This window comes from Carcharhinus amblyrhynchos, chromosome X (genome assembly GCF_965287045.1).
Source record: "Carcharhinus amblyrhynchos chromosome X, sCarAmb.v2.hapA, whole genome shotgun sequence".
NCBI classification, from domain to species: Eukaryota; Metazoa; Chordata; class Chondrichthyes; order Carcharhiniformes; family Carcharhinidae; genus Carcharhinus; species Carcharhinus amblyrhynchos.
Window position 1 is genome coordinate 4,387,827 of NC_137359.1, and position 20,926 is coordinate 4,408,752.

The 20,926-nt window shown below is 46.8% G+C and overlaps 1 protein-coding gene across 1 annotated transcript; it reads left to right on the forward strand.

Annotated features, from left to right (window-relative positions):
• Positions 1-6,359: 6,359 nt before the first annotated feature.
• Positions 6,360-17,936, forward strand: LOC145361914 (uncharacterized). Its single transcript, XM_080217899.1, has 5 exons — positions 6,360-6,401; positions 10,055-10,119; positions 10,931-12,136; positions 13,491-13,539; positions 16,930-17,936. Exons 3-5 carry the CDS (start codon positions 11,019-11,021, stop codon positions 17,812-17,814), a joined length of 2,052 nt encoding a protein of 683 aa, XP_080074025.1. The 5' UTR covers positions 6,360-6,401; positions 10,055-10,119; positions 10,931-11,018; the 3' UTR covers positions 17,815-17,936.
• Positions 17,937-20,926: the final 2,990 nt, after the last annotated feature.

Sequence of the window (20,926 nt, forward strand, 5' to 3'; positions counted from 1 at the left end):
CTTGTTTACAAACACGGTGAAATACTTCATTCCGAGGTGAGTTTCCGACCCATACCCACACCAAGACCGCCTATTTCCACCTCAGTAACTTCGCCCGACTCCGCTCCAGTCCCCACTCATTTGCTGATGATACTCTCATCCATTCCTTCGTTACCTCTAGAACTAAGAACAAAAAAAATTTGTTTTTAATTCTAGAGGTAACAAAGAAATGGATGAGAGTATCAGCATTAGAGTATCAGTATTAACTACCCAAACAACTTCCCAGTTGCCCCCCCCCAACATTCAACCTCGCTGTAATCTTGAGATCTTCTAAATCTCATCTGTTTACTCATACCAATACTTTTTCACCCATCACCACTGCGCTCACTGACCGACAAAGATCCTGGGATAGGAAGCTTTAACATTTAAAAATTCTCAATCCGTGATTTCCTCCCTGGTTGTGACCATCCCTATCTCTGTAATCTCCTCCAGCCACACCCCCTCCATTATCTCTACACTCGTTAAATTCCAAGCTATTAAATATTCCTGATTTTTATCAATCCATTAGTGGTGACTTTCGTTTCATTTTCTTGGACCACAAGCTCTGGAATTTCCTCTCTAACCCTCTGCACTGCACTTTCCTCCTTTAAGATTCATTGTAAAACCTTCCTCTTTGACCAAGCATTTGGTTACGTGCCCTAATATCTCCCTACGTGGTTCAGTGTTAAATGTTACTTTCTCACATTTCAGTGAAGTGACTTGGAAAGATTTATGACGTTAAAGGTACAAAATAAAATGAAATTATCACTGGCTTTAACACACAGCATTGTTATGCCTCATCAATAAAACACTGTAACTGTGAAGCAGTTTGATGGACAAGTTGTTGTAATTCCCCTTCCCAGTGGTTAGCACTGCTGCCTCACAGCGCCAGGAACCCAGGTTTGATTCTGGTCTTGGGCAACTAACTGTGTGGAGTTTATACATTCTTCCTGTGTCTGCATGGGTTTCCTCCCACAGTCCAAGGTGTGTAGGTTAGGCAGATTGGCCATGCTAAATTGATCCTAGTGCCAGGGGAGTTAGCAGGGTGAATGTGAGAGGTTACAGGAATGGGGCCTGGGTGGGATTGTGGTCGGCTGAGATTTGATGAGCTGAATGGCCTCATTCTGTACTGTCGAGATTCCATGATAAATTGCCCCTTAGTGTCCATAGATGTGTAGGTTGGGGAGATTAGCCATGTAAATGTGTACAGTTATAGGGCGAAAGGCCTTCTCAGTTAGAACCTCTTTCAGAGCGTCCGTGCAGACTCGACTGGTTGAATAGCCTCCTCCTCCACTTTGGAGGTTCTACGATCATAGAATAGAAACGCTACAGTGCAGAAAGAGGCCATTTGGCCCATCGAGTCTGCACCAACCACAATCCCACCCAGACCCTAACCTATATACCTACATATTTACCCACTAACCTATGCATCACTGGACACTAAGGGGCAATTTTAGCACGGCCTATCAACCTATCCCGCACATCTTTAGAACTGCAGGAGGAAACCGGAGCACCCGGAGGAAACCCACGCAGACACAGGGAGAATGTGCAAACTCCATACAGACAGTGACCCAAGCCGGGAAGCGAACCCAGGTCCCTGAGGCTGTGAAGCAGTAGTGCTAACCCACTGTGCTACCGTGCCACCCTGAACAGATGATCCTGAACTGTGCAACGATCAAAAGTTATCTGCAGTCAGAAACACACTGAGCTGCAGTTAAGGGCCGGTGCCATTTCAACTGTCTTTAAACTCGTCTGGTTCCCAAATCTCTTGCCAGAAAGGACAAGAAAACTTCCTGCTGAATTTGCTCAGGGTGATCACTTCAGCAAGGACGAGACACAAGGCGAGACTGAGATTTGTGTGTTCTCCTGGGAAATAACTGACACTTGTCTTGGAGCAGAGCAATAAATCTTCATTTCCTGACCTGCAATCAAAGCAGCAATGAAAGTGTCAAACTCTAAGCACCAGAGCAGTAGACTACAGCGCGTTTTACAAGTTGCTTTGTCCACGATCCTTTTCTTACTTTAATTTTCATGCCAGACCACTTACACCACAGACTTCTGAAAAATGGCACATTCCCGAGGAGATGGAAGAACATTGCCCCCAACAATGATGGAGACCGTGCAGGCACCCTGCTACACATTGCCCCCAACAATGATGGAGACCGTGCAGGCGCCCTGCTGCACACTGCCCCCAACAATGATGGAGACCGTGCAGGCACCCTGCTACACATTGCCCCCAACAATGATGGAGACCGTGCAGGCGCCCTGCTACACATTGCCCCCAACAATGATGGAGACCGTGAAGGCACCCTGCTGCACATTGCCCCCAACGATGATGGAGACCATGCAGGCGCCCTACTGCACATTGTCCCCAACAATGATGGAGACCGTGCAGGCGCCCTGCTGCACATTGCCCCCAACAATGATTACTTAACTATACCCCAACTATTACTTACAGGGTGAAAAACTGCAGCAGGCGACGGTGCAGAGGGACCTCGGGGTCCTTGTGCATGAGTCGCAAAAACCCAGCCTGCAGGTGCAGCAGGTGGTCAGGAAGGCGAATGGGATGCTGGCCTTCATAGCGAAGGGGATTGAATATAAAAGTAGGGAGGTCTTGCTGCAGCTGTATAGGGCATTGGTGAGGCCGCAGCTGGAGTACTGTGTGCAATTTTGGTCACCGTACTTACGCAAGGATATTTTGGCCTTGGAGGGAGTGCAGAGGAGGTTTACTAGGCTGATACCGGAGTTGAGGGGGTTGAGCTATGAGGAGAGGCTGAATAAACTAGGCTTGTACTCGTTAGAGTTTAGAAGAATGAGGGGAGATCTCATTGAGATGTATAAGATGATGAATGGGATGGATAGGATAGAGGTGGAGAGATTCTTCCCACTCAGAAAGGACAGTAGGACTAGGGGGCACAGCCTCAAGATAAAGGGGGGGCAGTTTAGAACGGAGTTGAGGAGGAACTTGTTCACTCAAAGGGTGGTGAATCTCTGGAATTCTCTGCCCGTTGAAGTGGTGGAGGCTGCCTCGCTAAATATTTTTAAGACCCGGGTTGATGGGTTTTTGATAAGCGAGGGGAATTAAGGGTTATGGGGAGAAAGTGGGAAAGTGGAACTGAGCCACGACAGATCAGCCATGATCTTATTGAATGGCGGGGCAGGCTCGAAGGGCTAGATGGCCTACTCCTGCTCCTATTTCTTATGTTCTTATTATGGAGACTGCGCAGGCGCCCTGCTGCATATTGCCCCTCACAAAGATGGCTGCCCTGCACCGCATTGTCTGCTGGAAATATGGAGGCGGTGAACTCAGGTCTGTAACTGGGAACAAACTGCGGTTCTGCTCCGCTACAAATAGGAACCGGGAATTTCTCTTTCGGCTTACACAACATATTTACGCAGCCATTTTGCCCACACACTGGATCTACCTCTCCCTCCGTTTCGCCTTTATATACACTCACCGAACACCCACTTCAAACAATGGCATCGCCATTGCTCACACTGCGCATGCTCCACTCCCAGCCCCGCCCCCTCACTCACTCCGATTGGTTGGAGGACCAGCCGCTCCGCCATCTAGCCCCGCCCCTCACTTCCTATTGGTCCAGAGCTGCCGTCAATCAGCCGGAAGGGCTGGAAGAGCTGGAGCTTCTTTCTTGTTCACCCAAAACTGTGCTGAATTCCAAACCCATTGAACCATCTAGCATGACTGCTCTCCCCCTCTCTGACTGCTCACTTTCTCCACTCTAGGTGGAGTCAGTTCTCTTGCTCTGTTGCGCAGCATAAGAATGAAATCAATGAGTTAATCATTTTTCCCCTTGTCACTGGTAACCTCAGGCCCCACTCTGTTCTCCAGCCAGGATGGCATCGCTGGTGTTCTGCAACCCATCCAGGAAAAGGGTCCCCATTCTGCAAACACCAGTCCTCGAGGTTCTGATACAGAGTTTGCAGAATACAGTGATTTATTATGATTCTCAAACTCTGTGCCCCTGTCAGCTCCATTTCTTCTCTCTATCCCAAGACTGACTCAGCACTGCAGAATTAAGCTCCTTTGACACAGTTCTTTCCCTACGTCTCCCTATCCCTCTCTATTCGCCTGCAGGTGATGACTCTGGAGTCAGTTCTGCAGGCTCTCTTCCTCTGTCTTTCCAGGTACATCTTACCCACCCCTATGGAAAGGTTGAACAACTAATGTACTAAGTGAACATTAAGAGTTAATCATAGAATCTTGCAGTGCAGAAGGTGGCCCATTGGCCCATCAAGACTGCGCTGACAACAATCCCTCCCAGGCCCAATCCCTGTTTACCCTGCCAATCCCCCCTTGACACCATGGGGCAATTTAGCGTTGCTAACCTAACTTGCACATCTTTGTACTGTGGGAGGAAACTGGAGCACTGGCTGAAAATCCATGCAGACACAAGGATAATGTGCAAACTCCACACAAACACAGTGACCCAAGGTCCAAATTGAACACTATGAGGCAGCAGTGCTAACCACCATGCTGCCCCCGCTGGTTAGTTAAGCGCAAGATGTGGAGATGCCGGCGTTAAGAACATAAGAACATGAGAACATAAGAAATAGGAGCAGGAATAGGTCATCCAGCCTGCCCCGCCATTCAACAAGATCACGGCTGATCTGAAGTGGATCAGTTCCACTTTCCCACTTTCTCCCCATAACCCTTAATTCCCCTGTCTATCAGAAACCTATCTACCCGTGACTTAATATATTCAGCGAGGTAGCCTCCACCACTTCAATGGGCAGAGAATTCCAGAGATTCACCACCCTTTGAGTGAAGAAGTTCCTCCTCAACTCTGATCTAAACTGCCCCCCCCACACTTATTTTGAGGCTGTGCCCTCTAGTTCTGCTATCCTTTCTAAGCAGAAAGAATCTCTCTACCTCTACCCCATCTAGCACCTTCATTATCTTGTAAGTCTCTGTAAGATCCCCCCTCAGCCTTCTAAACTCTAACGAGTACAGACCCAGTCTATTCAATCTCTCTTCATAGGCTAACCCCCTCATCTCCTTCTCTGTACTCCCTCCAAGGCCAATATATCCTTTCGCAAATGCGGTGACCAAAACTGCACACAGTACTCCAGCTGCGGCCTCACCAGTGCCCTGTACAGTTGCAGCAAGACCTCCCTGCTTTTATATTCTATCCCCCTCTCTATAAAGGCCAACATTCCATTCGCCTTCTTGATCACCTGCTGCACCTGCAGACTGGGTTTTTGTGATTCATGCACAAGGACCCCCAGGTCCCTCTGCACTGTAGCATGCTGCAACTTTTCATCCTTTAAATAATAATCCCTCCTAGTATTATTTCTACCAAAGTGGATAACCTCACATTTGCTAACGTTATACTCCATCTGCCAGGTCCTCGCCCACTCACTCAGCCTATCCAAATCTCTGTGCAGACTTTCCGTGTCCTCCACGCAATTCGCTTTTCCACTCATCTTTGTGTCATCAACAAACTTTGTTACCCTACACACAGCCCCCTCCTCCTGATCATCTAGGTGTACGGTAAACAGTTGAGGCCCCAGCACTGATCCCTGCAGCACGCCACTAGTCTTCATTTTCCCCACCTGCCATTTTTCCACAATCGGTCAATCCTCTGCCTCGCATCATGTCCAGGGATGAGGTAATTCAATTCTGTGGAGAGATTATAGAGTCTAGAATTGTTATCTTTAGAGCAAAGACGGTTAAACTTAGATTTCATAGAGCTGTTCAATATTATGGGGATATATTGTTAGCAACCTGAAACATTCACTCAGTTTCCCCCTTCATAGAAGCTATTTGACCTGCTGGGTTTTTCCAAAATTTTGTGTTTTGAGGTGGGATTTTCAGCATCTGCAGTATCTTATTTTTGGGTCACAGTGGATCAGTTTTCTCTGACTAACTGTTCCTATTCAAAGATGAAGAGGCAGCTTTTAAAGAATGTGATAATGACTGTCCCCCTGTTCAACATGAAAATAAGCTCACTGTTAATTTCTTCTCAGTAACAATTTTAAACAAAGTTTGCAGGAGGGATTGAAGTGGGGACTTTCTCCTGTAAAGTTGCGGTGATAATGAGTGTCCTGGGGAAATGAGTGTGAATCCCCCAGCCCCAGGGGAACTGACCATCCATCTCTAGCTCTAATTCCCAAACACAAAATACTGCCAATAATCAGCAACTCAGCCTGAGGCTGTGGCCCCGCCCACCATCTGAAACCGTCACAATGTCCGGCTGATAGACAGCAACTCTGGACCAATAGAAAGAGGGGGCGGGGCTGGAGGACCGAGCGGGAGCGGCTGGTCCTCCGACGAATTAAAATGAATGAGGGGCGGGGCTGGGAGTGGAGCATGCGCTGTATGAGTAATGGCGATGGGAAGAAAGTGATCTGATTTCTAATCGGTAAGTGGGTGAAATGGTGGCTTGGAGGGAACGATGGATCCGATGGGTGGGGGCAGATGCTTTATAAACATGTTGTGTAAACCGCAAGCGCACAATGAAAGAATTCCCCGCTTGCACCTAGCAAAGCCGAGTTTCTTTCCCCGTTTCCGATCAGACTTCACAGCCGCCATGTTTCCAGTCGGCAACGTGCGGGTGTACGCCTGGGCCGTTGCCATGTTTCTGAGGGGCATTATAAGGACAGCGCATGCCTAGTCCCCATTTTTGTTGGGGGCAAGGTGAGGACAGCGCATGCCCAGTCCCCCTGTTGGGGCAATGTTCTTCAATGTTGGGAACAACGGGACAGTCTGGCTTTGTTTCCCATGGAGGAGAGGAGGCTGAGGGGGTGTATCTGATAGAGGTGGACAAAATAGATAGGGTAGATCGTAAGAATATTTTCCCCACGGTAGATCAAGATGAAGCTTTCTTATTTATTAGTTGCAAGTAAGGCTTACATTAACACTGCAATTAAGTTATTATGAAAATCCCCTAGTCGCAACCCACTTGCGCCTGTTTGGGTCAATGCACCTAACCAGCACGTCTTTCAGACTGTGGGAGGAAACCCACGCAGACACGGCAAGAATGCGCAAACTCCACCCAGATAGTGACCCAAGCCGGGAATCGATCCTCAGTCCTTTGGACTGTGAGGCAGCAGTGCTAACCATTGTGCTACTGTGCCTGAGGGAATATCACCCGGGGGTTATGGAAATATGGAATGCACTTCCTGAGTGGGTGGTGAAGGCAGGCACTCTCACAACAGTTAAGCACCTGGACAAGCACTTGAATTGCTGAGGTATAAGTCGGCATAGGCCCAATGCAGGTAAATGGGATTAGTATAGTTTGTATCTTGAGGGTGGTGAGGTGGGTGGGGAGGCGAGGGTGGTGAGGGGGGGTGGGGAGGCAAGGGTGAGGGGGGGTGGGGAGGCAAGGGTGAGGGGGGGTGGGGAGGCAAGGGTGAGGGGGGGTGGGGAGGCAAGGGTGAGGGGGGGTGGGGAGCAGAGAGGGGTGTGGAGAGAGATGGGGTCTGGGGTGAGTGGGTGCGGAGAGGTATGGGTCTGGGGGGTGGAATTATGGAAGGGGATGGGGGGGGAAATTATGGAAGGGGATGGGGGGGAAATTATGGAAGGGGATGGGGGGGGAAATTATGGAAGGGGATGGGGGGAATTATGGAAGGGGATGGGGGAGTCTGGGAGAGGGGAGGATAGGAGTGGGGAGTGAGGAATAAGAATGGGGGGGGTGAGATGGGTAAAAAGGAGAGAATAGTGTTGGGACGGGAGGATTGTGGGAAGAAGGAGAAGGGTGGGAAAGAAGGGGTGGGGGAGGAGGGTGGAGGGGTACATTTCCTGAGGGAAGCACTGGGATGCTCTGCAGTAAAGCGCTCAGAATTTGGAAACCATTAGCAGCAGAGTTTGAGATCTGCGTCTGAGCTAAAAAAAATGTAGAGGTAACCTCACACTAAACAGATTGTTAACCAGCTGCTGTAGGAAAGTTTCACCCTACAGGTTAGATAGGTGCTTGATGACCAAATGAAGACACAATGGGATGAAGGGCCACTTTCTGTGAGACTCCATGACTCTTATCTGGTGGCACGGTTTTAGACTCCCCTACCTTTAGGAAAAGATATTGACTATCTAGCTGATCTATGCCCCTCATTATTTTGTAGACCTCTATAAGATCACCCCTCTACGCTCCAGAGAAAAAAGTCCCAGTCTATCCAGCCTCTCCTTATAACTCAAACCATCAAGTCCCAGTAGCATCTGAGGAAATTTTTTCTGCACTCTTTCTAGTTTAATCCTTTCTGTAATAGGATGACCAGAACTGTACAGAGTATTCCAGTGTGGCCTTACCAATGTCTTGTCCAACTTCAACAAGATGTCCAACTCCTGTATTCAATGTTCTGACCAATGAAATCAAGCATGTTGAATGCCTTCTTCACTACCCTGTGCACCTGTGACTCCACTTTCAAGGAGCTATGAACCTGTACCCCCACATCTCTTTATTCTAATACACTCCCTCACGCTCTATTATTAACTGAGTAAGTCCTGCCCGGTTCGATCTACCAAAATGCATTACCTCGCATTTGTCTAAATTAAACTCCATCTGCCATTCATGATCCCACTGCAATCCTCAATAACCTTCATCACTGTCCACTATGCCACCAATCTTGCAAACTTACAAACCATGCCTCCTAAATTCTCATTCAAATCATTAATATAAGGCGACGGTGCAGAGGGACCTCGGGGTCCTTGTGCATGAGTCGCAAAAACCCAGCTTGCAGGTGCAGCAGGTGGTCAGGAAGGCGAATGGGATGCTGGCCTTCATAGCGAAGGGGATTGAATATAAAAGTAGGGAGGTCTTGCTGCAGCTGTATAGGGCATTGGTGAGGCCGCAGCTGGAGTACTGTGTGCATTTTTGGGCGCCGCACCTGCGCAAAGATATTTTGGCCTTGGAGGGAGTGCAGAGGAGGTTTACTAGGCTGATACCGGAGTTGAGGGGGTTGAGCTATGAGGAGAGGCTGAATAAACTGGGCTTGTACTCGTTAGAGTTTAGAAGAATGAGAGGAGATCTCATTGAGACGTATAAAATGATGAATGGGATGGATAGGGTAGAGGTGGAAAGACTCTTCCCGCTCAAAAAAGACAATAGGACTAGGGGGCACAGCCTCAAGATAAAAGGGGGGCGGTTTAGAACGGAGTTGAGGAGGAACTTCTTCACTCAAAGGGTGGTGAATCTCTGGAATTCTCTGCCCTTTGAAGTGGTGGAGGCTGCCTCGCTAAATATTTTTAAGACGCGGGTTGATGGGTTTTTGATAAGCGAGGGGATTAAGGGTTATGGGGAGAGGGCGGGAAAGTGGAACTGAGCAGCGACAGATCAGCCATGATCTTATTGAATGGCGGGGCAGGCTCGAAGGGCTGGATGGCCTACTCCTGCTCCTATTTCTTATGTTCTTATGTTCTTATAAGTGACAAATAACAGTGGATCCAGCACTGATCCCTGAGGCACACCACTGGTCACAGGCTCCAGTTTGAAAAACAACCACTCTGTCTTCTGTCATCCAGCCAATTTTGTATCCAATTGGCTACCTCACCCTGGATCCTGAGAGATTTCATCTTGTGCAACATTCTACCATGTGGTACCTTGTCAAAGGCCTCGCTAAAATCCATGTAGACAACATCAACTGCACTGCCCTCATCGACCGAAAAACTCAATCAAATTTGTGAGATATGATTTTCCACACTCAAAGCCATGCTGACTGTAATCAGTCCTTGTGTCTCTAAATACCTGTAGATCCTGTCTCTCAAAATACCTTCCAACAACTTACCCATCACAGATGTGAGCTCAGTGGCCTGTAGTTCCCAGGCTTTTCCCTGCAGCCCTTTTTAAACAAAGACACAACATTTGCTACCCTCCAATCTTCAGGCATCTCACCCGTGGCTGTCACTGTTTCAAATCTCTGCTAGGTGACCTGCAATGTCCTCCGTAGCCTCCTACAACATCCTGGGATACACTTCATCAGGTCCTGGGGATTTAACTACCTTGATACGCTATAAGACTTCCAGCACCACCTCCTCTGTTATATGTACACTTCTCAAGATATCACTATTTATTTCCCCAAGCATCACATCAAAGTCGGATGAAGTCACTCGATTTGTCAGGACTTGAATATCATCAGCCTCTGAGTGTAAGTATTGAGCTTCATGTTATTACATGCTCTGTGTAAAATTTCTTCCTTGCATCTCCCTGTATCTCTTATACCAAGTATTAAATCTGTGTTTGGTAATCCTTTTGCTATTATGATAGATTCAAGTAAAATGCACAAGGAAAAAACTGTATCATAAACATGTGCACCTCTATCAAATCTCCTTTCAATTTCCTTTGCTTCAAGGAGATCAACCCCAGTTTCTCTGCCCACAGAGGTAGCTATGTGTGCCATCTACAGAATGTCCTGCAGCAACACATTCCAAAGCCATGACCTCTACTACCAAAAAGGTCAAGGGCAACAAATGTAGAGGAAAACTACCAGCTACAGGTTCACTCCAAGTCACACAGCATTTGACTTGGAACTATATTGGTGTATGACCTGGAGGGGAATTTGGGGACAAGGGTGTTCAGATACACCTATGACTATTGTGGTCTTTCGAGATCTTCCAAGATTCTGTCATAATGCTGGTTGGGGTGTGTAATATATATATCTCTCCCCTTCACTCTACTTCCCCAGCCTCTATCTCTCTCTCTCTTTATTTCTCTCTCGCCCTCTCCTCCTTTGTGGGCTAAATTTGTTCACAGTCCCAGATCACATTTCGGGTTCCCTTCCCTGAAGGACATTAGTGATCCAGTTGGGATTTTACAACAATCCAGCAGCTTTTATGGTCACTTTTTCCTCGTGCCGGTCCCACAAATTACCAGATTCATCTAGCTCGGTTTCACAATCTGTCTGTGTTTTTGTGGGTCCTCTCTCACTCCCTTTCTTCTGTTTTAAATCAATTTCACAGGATGTTAGGAGGAGAGGATTTTCAGTCAGGAAACCAAACAGGATTTCAGGATCTGTGAGAGTCTTTGGATTTTTCAGGACCTTTGAATATGGAAGGAAACGGCACTGTTCACACTGCGAATGAATCGTGGAAATGTGGGGATTCTGGAAAGGGATTCAGTTGTCCATCTGAGGTGGAAATTCATCGTAGCAGTCACACTGCGGAGAGGCGGTTCACCTGCTCTGAATGTGGGAAGGGATTCATTCGGACAGCCTACCTGCTGGCACACCAGCGCGTTCACACTGACGAGAGACCTTTCAAATGTCCAGATTGCGGGAAGTGCTTTAAAACTCCCAGGGAACTGCTGATCCATAAACGTGTTCACACTGATGAGAAGCTGTTCAGCTGCCCAGAGTGTGGAACTGGGTTCAAGACGTCATCTAATCTCATTGTCCACCAGCGAATTCACACTAAGGAGAGACCGTTCTGCTGCTTTGAGTGTGGGAAGGGATTCAGCCAGTTGTCTACCCTGCAGAAACACCAGCGAGTTCACACCGGGGAGAAGCCATTCACCTGCTCCAAGTGCGGAATGCAATTCAATAATTCAACCAACCTGCAGACACATCAGCAAGTTCACACTGATGAGAGACCTTATAAATGCCCAGACTGTGGGAAGTGCTTTAAAAGTTCTGTGGCGCTGATGCAGCATCAACGGGTTCACACTGATGAGAAGCCATTCAGATGCTCTGACTGTGGGACTGGCTTCAGGCGATCATCTGACCTCACTAAGCACCAGCGCACTCACACTGGGGAGAAACCATTCACCTGCTCTGAGTGTGGGAAGGGATTCACTCAGTCATCCGCCCTGCGGACACACCAGCGAGTTCATGCTGGAGAGAGACCGTTCACCTGCTCTGAGTGTGGAAAAGGATTCACTCTGTCAACCGACCTGCTGAGACACCAGCAAGTTCACACTGACGAGAGGCCCTTTAAATGTCGAGACTGTGTGAAGTGTTATAATACTTCCCAGGAACTAACATCCCATCAACGTGTTCACACTGATCAGAGACCATTCAAATGCTCTCACTGTGAGACTAGGTTTAGACAACTATCTCAACTCACTGTTCACCAGCGAGTTCACACTGGGGAGAGACCATTCACCTGCTCTGTGTGTGGAAAGGGGTTTACTCAGTCATCACATCTGCTGAGACACCAGCGAATTCACAAGTAACTATAGTGAAGGACCGTGCTGTTAATCACATGCAGGATTGAATCATGTTCATTGGGATTTATTTCTGCTGATACTAATGAACTCCAACTTAGGTGCTAACTTTCTGAATAAAAGTCAAATAAATAATTTATTTGTTAAGCAGTGTGTCACGTCTTTTTAATATCTCCAACACAAGTCAGTTCCTTTTCAAGGTTTCTCCCTCTCCCCTGGCTCCTCCATAACAAGAGTCATGGACCTTCTTTGTCACTAAGATCTAGACAATCCCATCAGCAGTCTCTGCTGCTTCATTTTCTTGCATGAGTTCACCAGGACAAGCTGTCTGTAAAGTTTTGCCTTGTTTGAACCCTGATAGCCTATCTTTCTTTAATGTAAAAGCAAAATACTACGGATACTGGAATCTGAAAGAGAAGAGGAAATGCTGGAAAATCTCAGCAGGTCTGGCAGTATCTGTAGGAGAGAAGAAAGCTGAAGTTTTAAGTCCAGATGACCCTTGTCAAATCTAAAAGGCATAGAAAGTGGGAGATATTTGTACTGTAAGGGAGGCGATGAAAGATGTTGAGGATGATCGTAGAGGAGGTGTTGTTGCCTATCCTTACTGATTGTGGTCTGTGTGTTAGGAAGTTCAGGATCCAGTCGCACAGGGAGGTGCCAAGGCCCAGGCCACAGAGTTTGGAGATGAGTTTTGTGGAATAATGGTGTTGAAGGCTGACAGGTGTCCTTGTTATCTAGGTGTTCCAGGGTTGAGTGCAGGGCCATGGAAATGGCGTCTGCTGTGGACCTATTGCGGCGGTAGGCAAACTGTAGTAAATCCAGGTAGTCCAGGAGGCTGGAACTGAATTGTGCCATGACTAACCTTCCAAAGCACTTCATAAGAATGGATGTCAGAGCCACCGGACGATAGTCTGACCTGAACCATATCAATTCCTTGCTGTCCCTTACACAACAAACATGTTTCTCGGACAAAATGTTCTGTTATCAACAAGCACACTCTCTTTCCAGTCTTTGTGCACATCGCTACGTTTTGTAATTATTTACAATTTCACATTGGCTTCCCGTGTGATGAAAGCAGAGCTGTGATAAGTTAATGCTGTTCAACAGGAGTACCACAAGAAGGTTTATCATTAATTGCAGCCAGGACAGGTGGAGTTCCTACATGTCTTCCTTTCTGTATCAATTCATTTGGCATATTTGTAAGTTGGCCCTACAGCTCGGATTATAATAGGATCATGTATATTAATGTCGGATGGAATGTGCTTCCCCAGAATCTGAGAGAAAGAGAAGCTGCAGGAAAGACTCGCATACGTGCAGGAGTGGGTTATCAATGGAGCATGCACGGTGTGCACACTCCAGATACCACATGACGGTTATCTTGGTTTTGACGTTGGAGAGAAACGGGAAGGTAACAGAGGCTAAGGAGTGGGTGGAGAAGCTTCATGAACCCCCCCAATGGAGGGCTAAAAACTCTGATAAGCATCTATGATACGAAATGTAAACATCGTTTTTCACCCATGGACACTGTAAAATTTGCCAAACATTTTCAGCATTTATTTCTTAATTTTACATAAATAGCATGAAGAGTATTTGGGTTTTATTTACCTGGAGAGAGTTGGGAATGTGGAACTGATTACAAGGAGGGTCTGATATTCCTGTCTGAGCTGGAAATCCAGAAGAAAATCCCATACTGAAAACATACTTCACTGCTGAAAGTGCAAAAGGATTAGCTGGGTTATCCAAATCACTGACACAGCAGGAGAATCACACTGGAGAAAGACAATTCAGATACTACACATGTGCAAAGCCACTTCCTCCATTTCCCATGTGCTAGAACACAATGTTTAAAAGGTTCAAAGGATTTGATTCACATTCAGCACATTCCCAATGGCAAGACACGGTTTAGATTTTGGGAATCGGTTGTTTACTCTTATTGCTGCGATTGCAGTAAATTCACATCTCACTGGGGGTACAAAAACAGAAAACGCTGGATGGCCCCAAAACGTTGGGTCTATTCTCTCTCCAGAGATGAAGTGAGATCTGAGATTTTATGTTCTTGTTTCAGATGCCAGCATCTGCAGTATTTTGCCTTTGTCTAATCTTGGTCGTTTATTCAGCTGCTAATTATATCGAAGACATAACTACAGTGGAGGGATTTTATGCATTGGTCCTATGGCTCCGATTATAATAGGATCATACATCTTAATTGATTATTGAAGATGTTTTCACTGTTAACATTAGGGCTCTTACCAAGCAAAAAGGTCACTCCGTTGAGACTTACGCAGGCGCAGTAGGGCGTCAACAATGGCGCATGCGCACTGCCGGATACGATGCACCGTTGGAGCACACCGGATAGTGGTTGATGTGTACTTCGGCTCCGACGCTGGACAGAAACTGCGCATTAACGACGGTAACGGAGGCAACGGAGCGGGCGGACAGGCTTCATAAATAGCCAATAGAGGGCTAGAAACAGTCACAAGCACCGATCGGCCCTGCATTCGCGTCAAACGGGCCGCGTGAGCAGCTGCGGGGCGGCGGCTTCAGGCCCGAGTTACCGGCAGCCATCTTTCTAGGGGAAATGGGCAGCAGGGCGCATGCGTAGTCATCCTGCTCCAGGCAGCAGGAGAAGACAATGTTGCGAATTTCTCGCCTCTCCTTGATGGGTTTTAGAAACTCCTTTCACAGGGGATTAGAAGGGGAACATTTACACACAAAACTCAAAGCAACAGACATGTTTGTGTCTTGGGTCCTTGTGCATGAGTCGCAAAAACCCAGCCTGCAGGTGCAGCAGGTGGTCAGGAAGGCGAATGGGATGCTGGCCTTCATAGCGAGGGGGATTGAATATAAAAGTAGGGAGGTCTTGCTGCAGCTGTATAGGGCATTGGTGAGGCCGCAGCTGGAGTACTGTGTGCAGTTTTGGGCGCCGCACCTGCGCAAGGATATTTTGGCCCTGGAGGGAGTGCAGAGGAGGTTTACTAGGCTGATACCGGAGTTGAGGGGGTTGAGCTATGAGGAGAGGCTGAATAAACTAGGCTTGTACTCGTTAGAGTTTAGAAGAATGAGGGGAGATCTCATTGAGACGTATAAGATGATGAATGGGATGGATAGGATAGAGGTGGAGAGACTCTTCCCGCTCAAAAAAGACAGTAGGACTAGGGGGCACAGCCTCAAGATAAAGGGGAGGCGGTTTAGAACGGAGTTGAGGAGGAACTTCTTCACTCAAAGGGTGGTGAATCTCTGGAATTCTCTGCCCGTTGAAGTGGTGGAGGCTGCCTCGCTAAATATTTTTAAGAAGCGGGTTGATGGGTTCTTGATAAGCGAGGGGATTAAGGGTTATGGGGAGAGGGCCGGAAAGTGGAACTGAGCCACAACAGATCAGCCATGATCTTATTGAATGGCGGGGCAGGCTCGAAGGGCTGGATGGCCTACTCCTGCTCCTATTTCTTATGTTCTTATGTTCTTATGTCTTCCCAATTTCTATTGTGGGCTGACAGTGAATTCCGTGTTACTTCTCTTGCAGAGTATTAGAACATAAACAAGAAGTGGCACAGTGGGTTAGCACTGCTGCCTCACAGCACCAGGGACCTGGGTTCAATTCCGGCCTGAGGTCACTGTCTGTGTCAAGTTTGCGCATTCTCCCTGTGCCTGCGTGGGTTTCCTCCAGGTGCCCCAGTTTCCTCCCACAGTCCAAGGATGTGCAAGTTAGGTTGATTGGCCACGATAAATTGACCTGAGTGTCAGGGGATTAGCAGGGTAAATATGTGGGGTTGTGGGAAAAGGTCGTTGGTGGGATCGTGGTCAGTGCAGACTTGATGGGCCGAATGGCCTCCTTCTACACTGTACGGATTCTATGACACTCAGACATCGGATCAAAACCTGACAGAGTCACTCAGTTCATCAGCACCTGAATATTATCGGTCTTTTGAGTGAAAGTTCTAGGTCATTTTCACTCTGTAAAATTTCCTCTTCATATCCTTGCTTGGATTACCCAAAATTTTAAATCTGTGTCTTAATTTTTTATTAATCTTCTAATGGGAACAGCTTTTCTTTGCTACCTTGTCTAAGGGAGGACATTCTAAAAGTTTTAGCACCTGAAGGTATGGCCAGCAAAGGTGGAACAATTAAAATTTGGGAAATTCAGAAGTTTGGAAAGAAGGATGAGACTTTGAACATTTAATTGTTTCTTAGCCTGGAGCTTTTGTAGGTCAGTGAGCTCAGGGCTGATGGGTGAACAAGGCTTGGATCAAGCAAGCATGGGGGCGACAGAGTTTTGGATGACCTCAAGGTTACAGGGAGGTTGAATGTGGGAGGCTGGCCAGGAGGGCGTTAGGATAGTTAAGTCTAGAGGTAACAAAGGAATGGATGAAAATTTCAGCAGAATTGAACTGAGACTTGGGTGGAGCTGGGCGATGTTACTGAGGTGGAAATAGGCAATCTTGGTAATGATGTGGAGATATGGTTGGAAGCTCATCTTGGGTTTAATATTTTCGCCACGGTTGTGAGCAGTCTGGTTTAGCCTCGGAGTTGTCAGGGAGAGGGAGGGAGTCAGTGTCCAAGGAGACTGTAGTGTGGACTGAAGACAATGGCTTCAGTCTTCTCAATATTTAAATGGAAGAAATGTTTGTTCGTCCGGTCATGGATGTCAGGACAGTGTGTGATTTGGAGGGGAACTTGGAGGTGATAGTGTTTCTGTTGGTGTCACAGATTACCAGTTTCATTCTTCTCAATTTCACAACATGCCTTTCTATTTTTGTGGTGCTCTCACTCCCTTTATTTTTGTTCTAAATAAATTGCACAGGGTGTTAAAACAGGAGGATTTGCAGTCAGGAAACTGAAACCAAACATCACATCAGGATCTGACAGAGTTGCCCAATTTAGCGTCACCTGGATTTTGAACATGGAAGGAAAAAGCACCGTTCACAGTAGGGCGAAACCATACACGTGTTCTGTGTGTGGACAAGGATTCAGCCGATTGTCTGGCCTGTCGAAACACAGGCGCAGACACACCGGGGAGAAACTGTGGAAATGTGAGGACTGTGGGAAAGGGTTCTATGAAAAGTTCAGGCTGGTAAATCATCAGCATACTCACACTGGGGAGAAACCATTCACCTGCTCTGTGTGTGGGAAAGGATTCATTACTTCATCCCACCTGCTGGAACACCAGAGAATTCATGCTGGGGAGAGTCCGTTTATCTGCTCTGAGTGTGGGAAGGGGTTCACGCAGTCATCCCGACTGCTGCAGCACCAGCGAGTTCACACTGATGAGAAACCTTTCAACTGTCCAGACTGTGGGAAGTGTTTTAAAAGATCTGGGGAACTAACACGCCATCAACGTGTTCACTCTGATGAGAGACCATTCAGTTGCTCTCACTGCGGGGCTGGTTTTAAGACATCACATAGCCTCACTGTTCATCAGCGCAGTCACACTGGAGAGAGGCCATTCACCTGCTCCGAGTGTGGGAAGGGATTTTCTACCACATCTGTCCTGGTGGCACACCAGCGTATACACACTGGGGTCAGGCCATTCACCTGCTCCATGTGTGGGAAAGGCTTTGCTCATTCATCCACTCTGCTAAGACACCAGCGATTTCACACCGGGGAGAGGCCTTTCACCTGCTGTGAGTGTGGAAAGGGATTCATTACCTCGTACAACCTGCTGAAACACCAGCGAATTCACAAATAACTATAGTGTTTGGATTTTTCTGCCAGTCACACAGGACTGAACCACGTTCATTGAGGTCTGTTTCTGTTGATGATAAACTCCAGTTCAGTTACAGGTGCTAACATTCTGGAATAAGTCAAATAAATCAGCATTATGTAAAATACAGTCTGTTCAATCTTTTTATTATCTCTCACCCAAGTTAGCTCTTTTTGAATGGTTCTCCCTCTCTCCATCAACAAGTAGGAGGAGCTCCTGGAGCTTATTTGTCAGTAAGATTGAGACAATCCCATCAGCTGTCTCTGCTGCTTCTTTTACTTCCACTAGCCCACTGGGTAAAACTGTCTCTAATGTTACCCCTTGAGTCCTGAACCCACATTTTTCTCCAATCTCCCCTGATGTCCTGTTAGTGCTCATCTTGCCTATGAGACCCAGCTTCTGCTCCTATGATTCTATTCTCACTAAACTGAGATCTAATTTGCCTCCTTTGCTTAAATTGTTCACATCGTTTTGCTCTTCTGACACTCTCTCTCCTCTTAAAATCCAGTGTCATCACCCATCCTAAAACTCATTCTTAACCCCACCATCTTTTCAAATGAGCACCCCATCTCCAACGTCACTTTCCTCTTCAGTACTTGCACTTATTTTCCTCCAGGATCTATCCTTGGCCCTTTCAATTTCTCATTTACGTACTGCCACTAGTTGACAGCAGCCAAAATCATCGTGTTAGTTTTCACACATACACTGACAGCACCCAGCTCTGCCTCACCCCCATCCTTCTCTATTCCTTCATTGTTATTAAATTATCAAACTGCTCCTCCCACATCCGATACTGGATTAGCAACAGTTTCCTCCAATTTAAAACTGAGAAGACAATAGTCACTATCCTCAGTCTCCACTACAAATCCCATTCCCTCATTACCAAGTCCAACTGCAAATTCTAACACAGTAATTAGCACTAATGCACTGTGACAGCAGTTGTACCATTTACAAAATAAACTGCAGGAAATCAGCAAGACCCCTTGGAACATTGACCAGTCAGAGGCCTCTACACTGTCTCCATACAACACGCTTGGCTTAGCAGAACACGGGTTAAGCACAAAGTTATGTCCCCCCTACATTGTCCCCACTCTCCAGTTGGAAGGTAGACACAACCCGTGTTGAGATACAGGGCAAAGCTTCCTCCAGCATGCAGGAAAGGGAGGACAAATCTTCAGGAGGAAATCTGCCCAAGTTGAACTCCGCACATGATACAATGAGGCAGGTTTGACCAGGTCTATTAGTGAAAGAGTACAGATTAATTTCAAGATCACTGGAGACATCATTAATTCCTGGCAACTTGTCTATTCATTCAGTGAGAATGCATCAGCTGTAGTTTGATGGCCAGTTGGAAAATAACATTTTTTTTCGGATTTCCACCACTTCGGAACGGCTATGAATTCGAACATCTGTACTGGTAAGAGGTCCTGTTTTTGTTGGAGGGTTTGTATCGGTGGGAGGATGTTTCTTATTCGAGTGTCTCTATTTACTCTCGGGCCTCTAGCTGTTGGGTGCCCATTTGGTGCTGTTCATTGTGCTTGGACCATTTGTATCAGCAGGAACGTTTGTATCATTTGTAGGGTCTCTATTCTGTCGTCTTGAGAGTACATGTATCAGTTGTGGAGGGAGCGGGCTGTATCAGATAGAGGTTCAATTTTTAGGGAATGCAATATTGCGCTGTTGAGTTGAATGATAAGCCATGTATGGTGGATTAAAGAGATTTATTCATTTTATTAATTATATTAGAGAGGGATATTGGGAGGGATTTTCCAGCTGCATTCCCCCAACAACCGAACATTCTCACCCAACGTCAACAGACCTTTGCATGAAGTTAGGTTGAGGGAGCTGGGACTCTTTTCCCTGGAGAGACGAAGGTTGAGAGGCGACCTGATAGAAGTTTACAAAATGTTGAGAGGAATAGATAGGGTGGACTCTCAGAGGCTATTTCCCCGGGTTGAAATGGTCGCTACGAGAGGACACAGATTGAAGGTGCGGGGAGGGAGGTTCAGAAGTGATGTCAGGGGTAAGTTTTTCACTCAGAGGGTGGTGAGTGAATGGAATCGGCTGCCGTCAGTGGTGGTGGAGGCGAACTCGCTGGGGTCTTTTAAAAGACTCCTGGATGAGTATATGGGGTTTTATGGGATTGGGGGTTATAGATAGGTCTGTAGGTTGGTAGGTGTTGATGTGATCGGCGCAACTTGTGGGCCGAAGGGCCTGTTTGTGCTGTAGTGTTCTATGTTCTATGTTCTATGTTTGTCACTCCACCCGCCTCTGCCGCGGCCGCTCCGATTCACGTGGCGTGCGGGACAGTAACAATCCCCCAGTATATCTAATTATGATTTTGAACTTCTTTGAGCAACCTTCCGATTTTACAATTAATAGGCGAGAACAGACTTGAACTAATTAGTTTAGTAGCCACAGTTTGGGAGGGCAGCCACTTCTTATTATACTGTGCAACTGCCCTGAGAGAAGGGCTCTCACATTGGAAGTTCCTTTAACAGTTGGTTACGTTCCATAGGAGGATATGAGTGAACCAGAATGAGATCAGGGGATGGGTGTGATGTTTCATTGGACATGTTGACGGAATTCAGTTTCCAATCCTTGTTATTCAATCATTTTGAACTAAGTTACAAAACGGAGCCTCGGAGAATAACACTTCCTAAGGCAACAGGGAATTAATTCACTGTCGTAATCTATCTGTCCACCAGAAGAAGATTGGCTGATGTTGCAAACCTTAGTTTCGCACTCCTGATCCCAGAAGGTATAAATAACGGGTTCTTGGAACAAATCCAAGCACTGGGAGATACCTACATCACAACGGGAGCAGAGCACTTTGCACAGAAAATGATCGAACTATTGCTCGCTGTAAGGAAAATATTCTACACAATCCTTGCCGTCGTTGGTGTCTGTGGTAAGCGACGTAACCATTGAAGATATGTGTGAGCTGGTCTCTGATTTTCTCTTTGATCTCTTTCAATGCAAATCTAGTCTTTACAATGATACAGACAAATGGATCAGTGTTATCAACTTTTAGCTCACATGGTCACCTAGTTACAGGAAGGATATTAATAAGGTTGAAAGAGGGCAGAGAAGGTTT

Bases quoted from the DNA above. Each gene is read 5' to 3' on its own strand.
- LOC145361914 (XM_080217899.1), top strand. From the start codon at position 11,019: ATGGAAGGAAACGGCACTGTTCACACTGCGAATGAATCGTGGAAATGT. The intron at 12,137-13,490 runs GTAACTATAGTG...TGCACACTCCAG, and splicing joins AGACACCAGCGAATTCACAA to ATACCACATGACGGTTATCT. The intron at 13,540-16,929 runs GTAACAGAGGCT...TAAATTGCACAG, and splicing joins CGTTGGAGAGAAACGGGAAG to GGTGTTAAAACAGGAGGATT.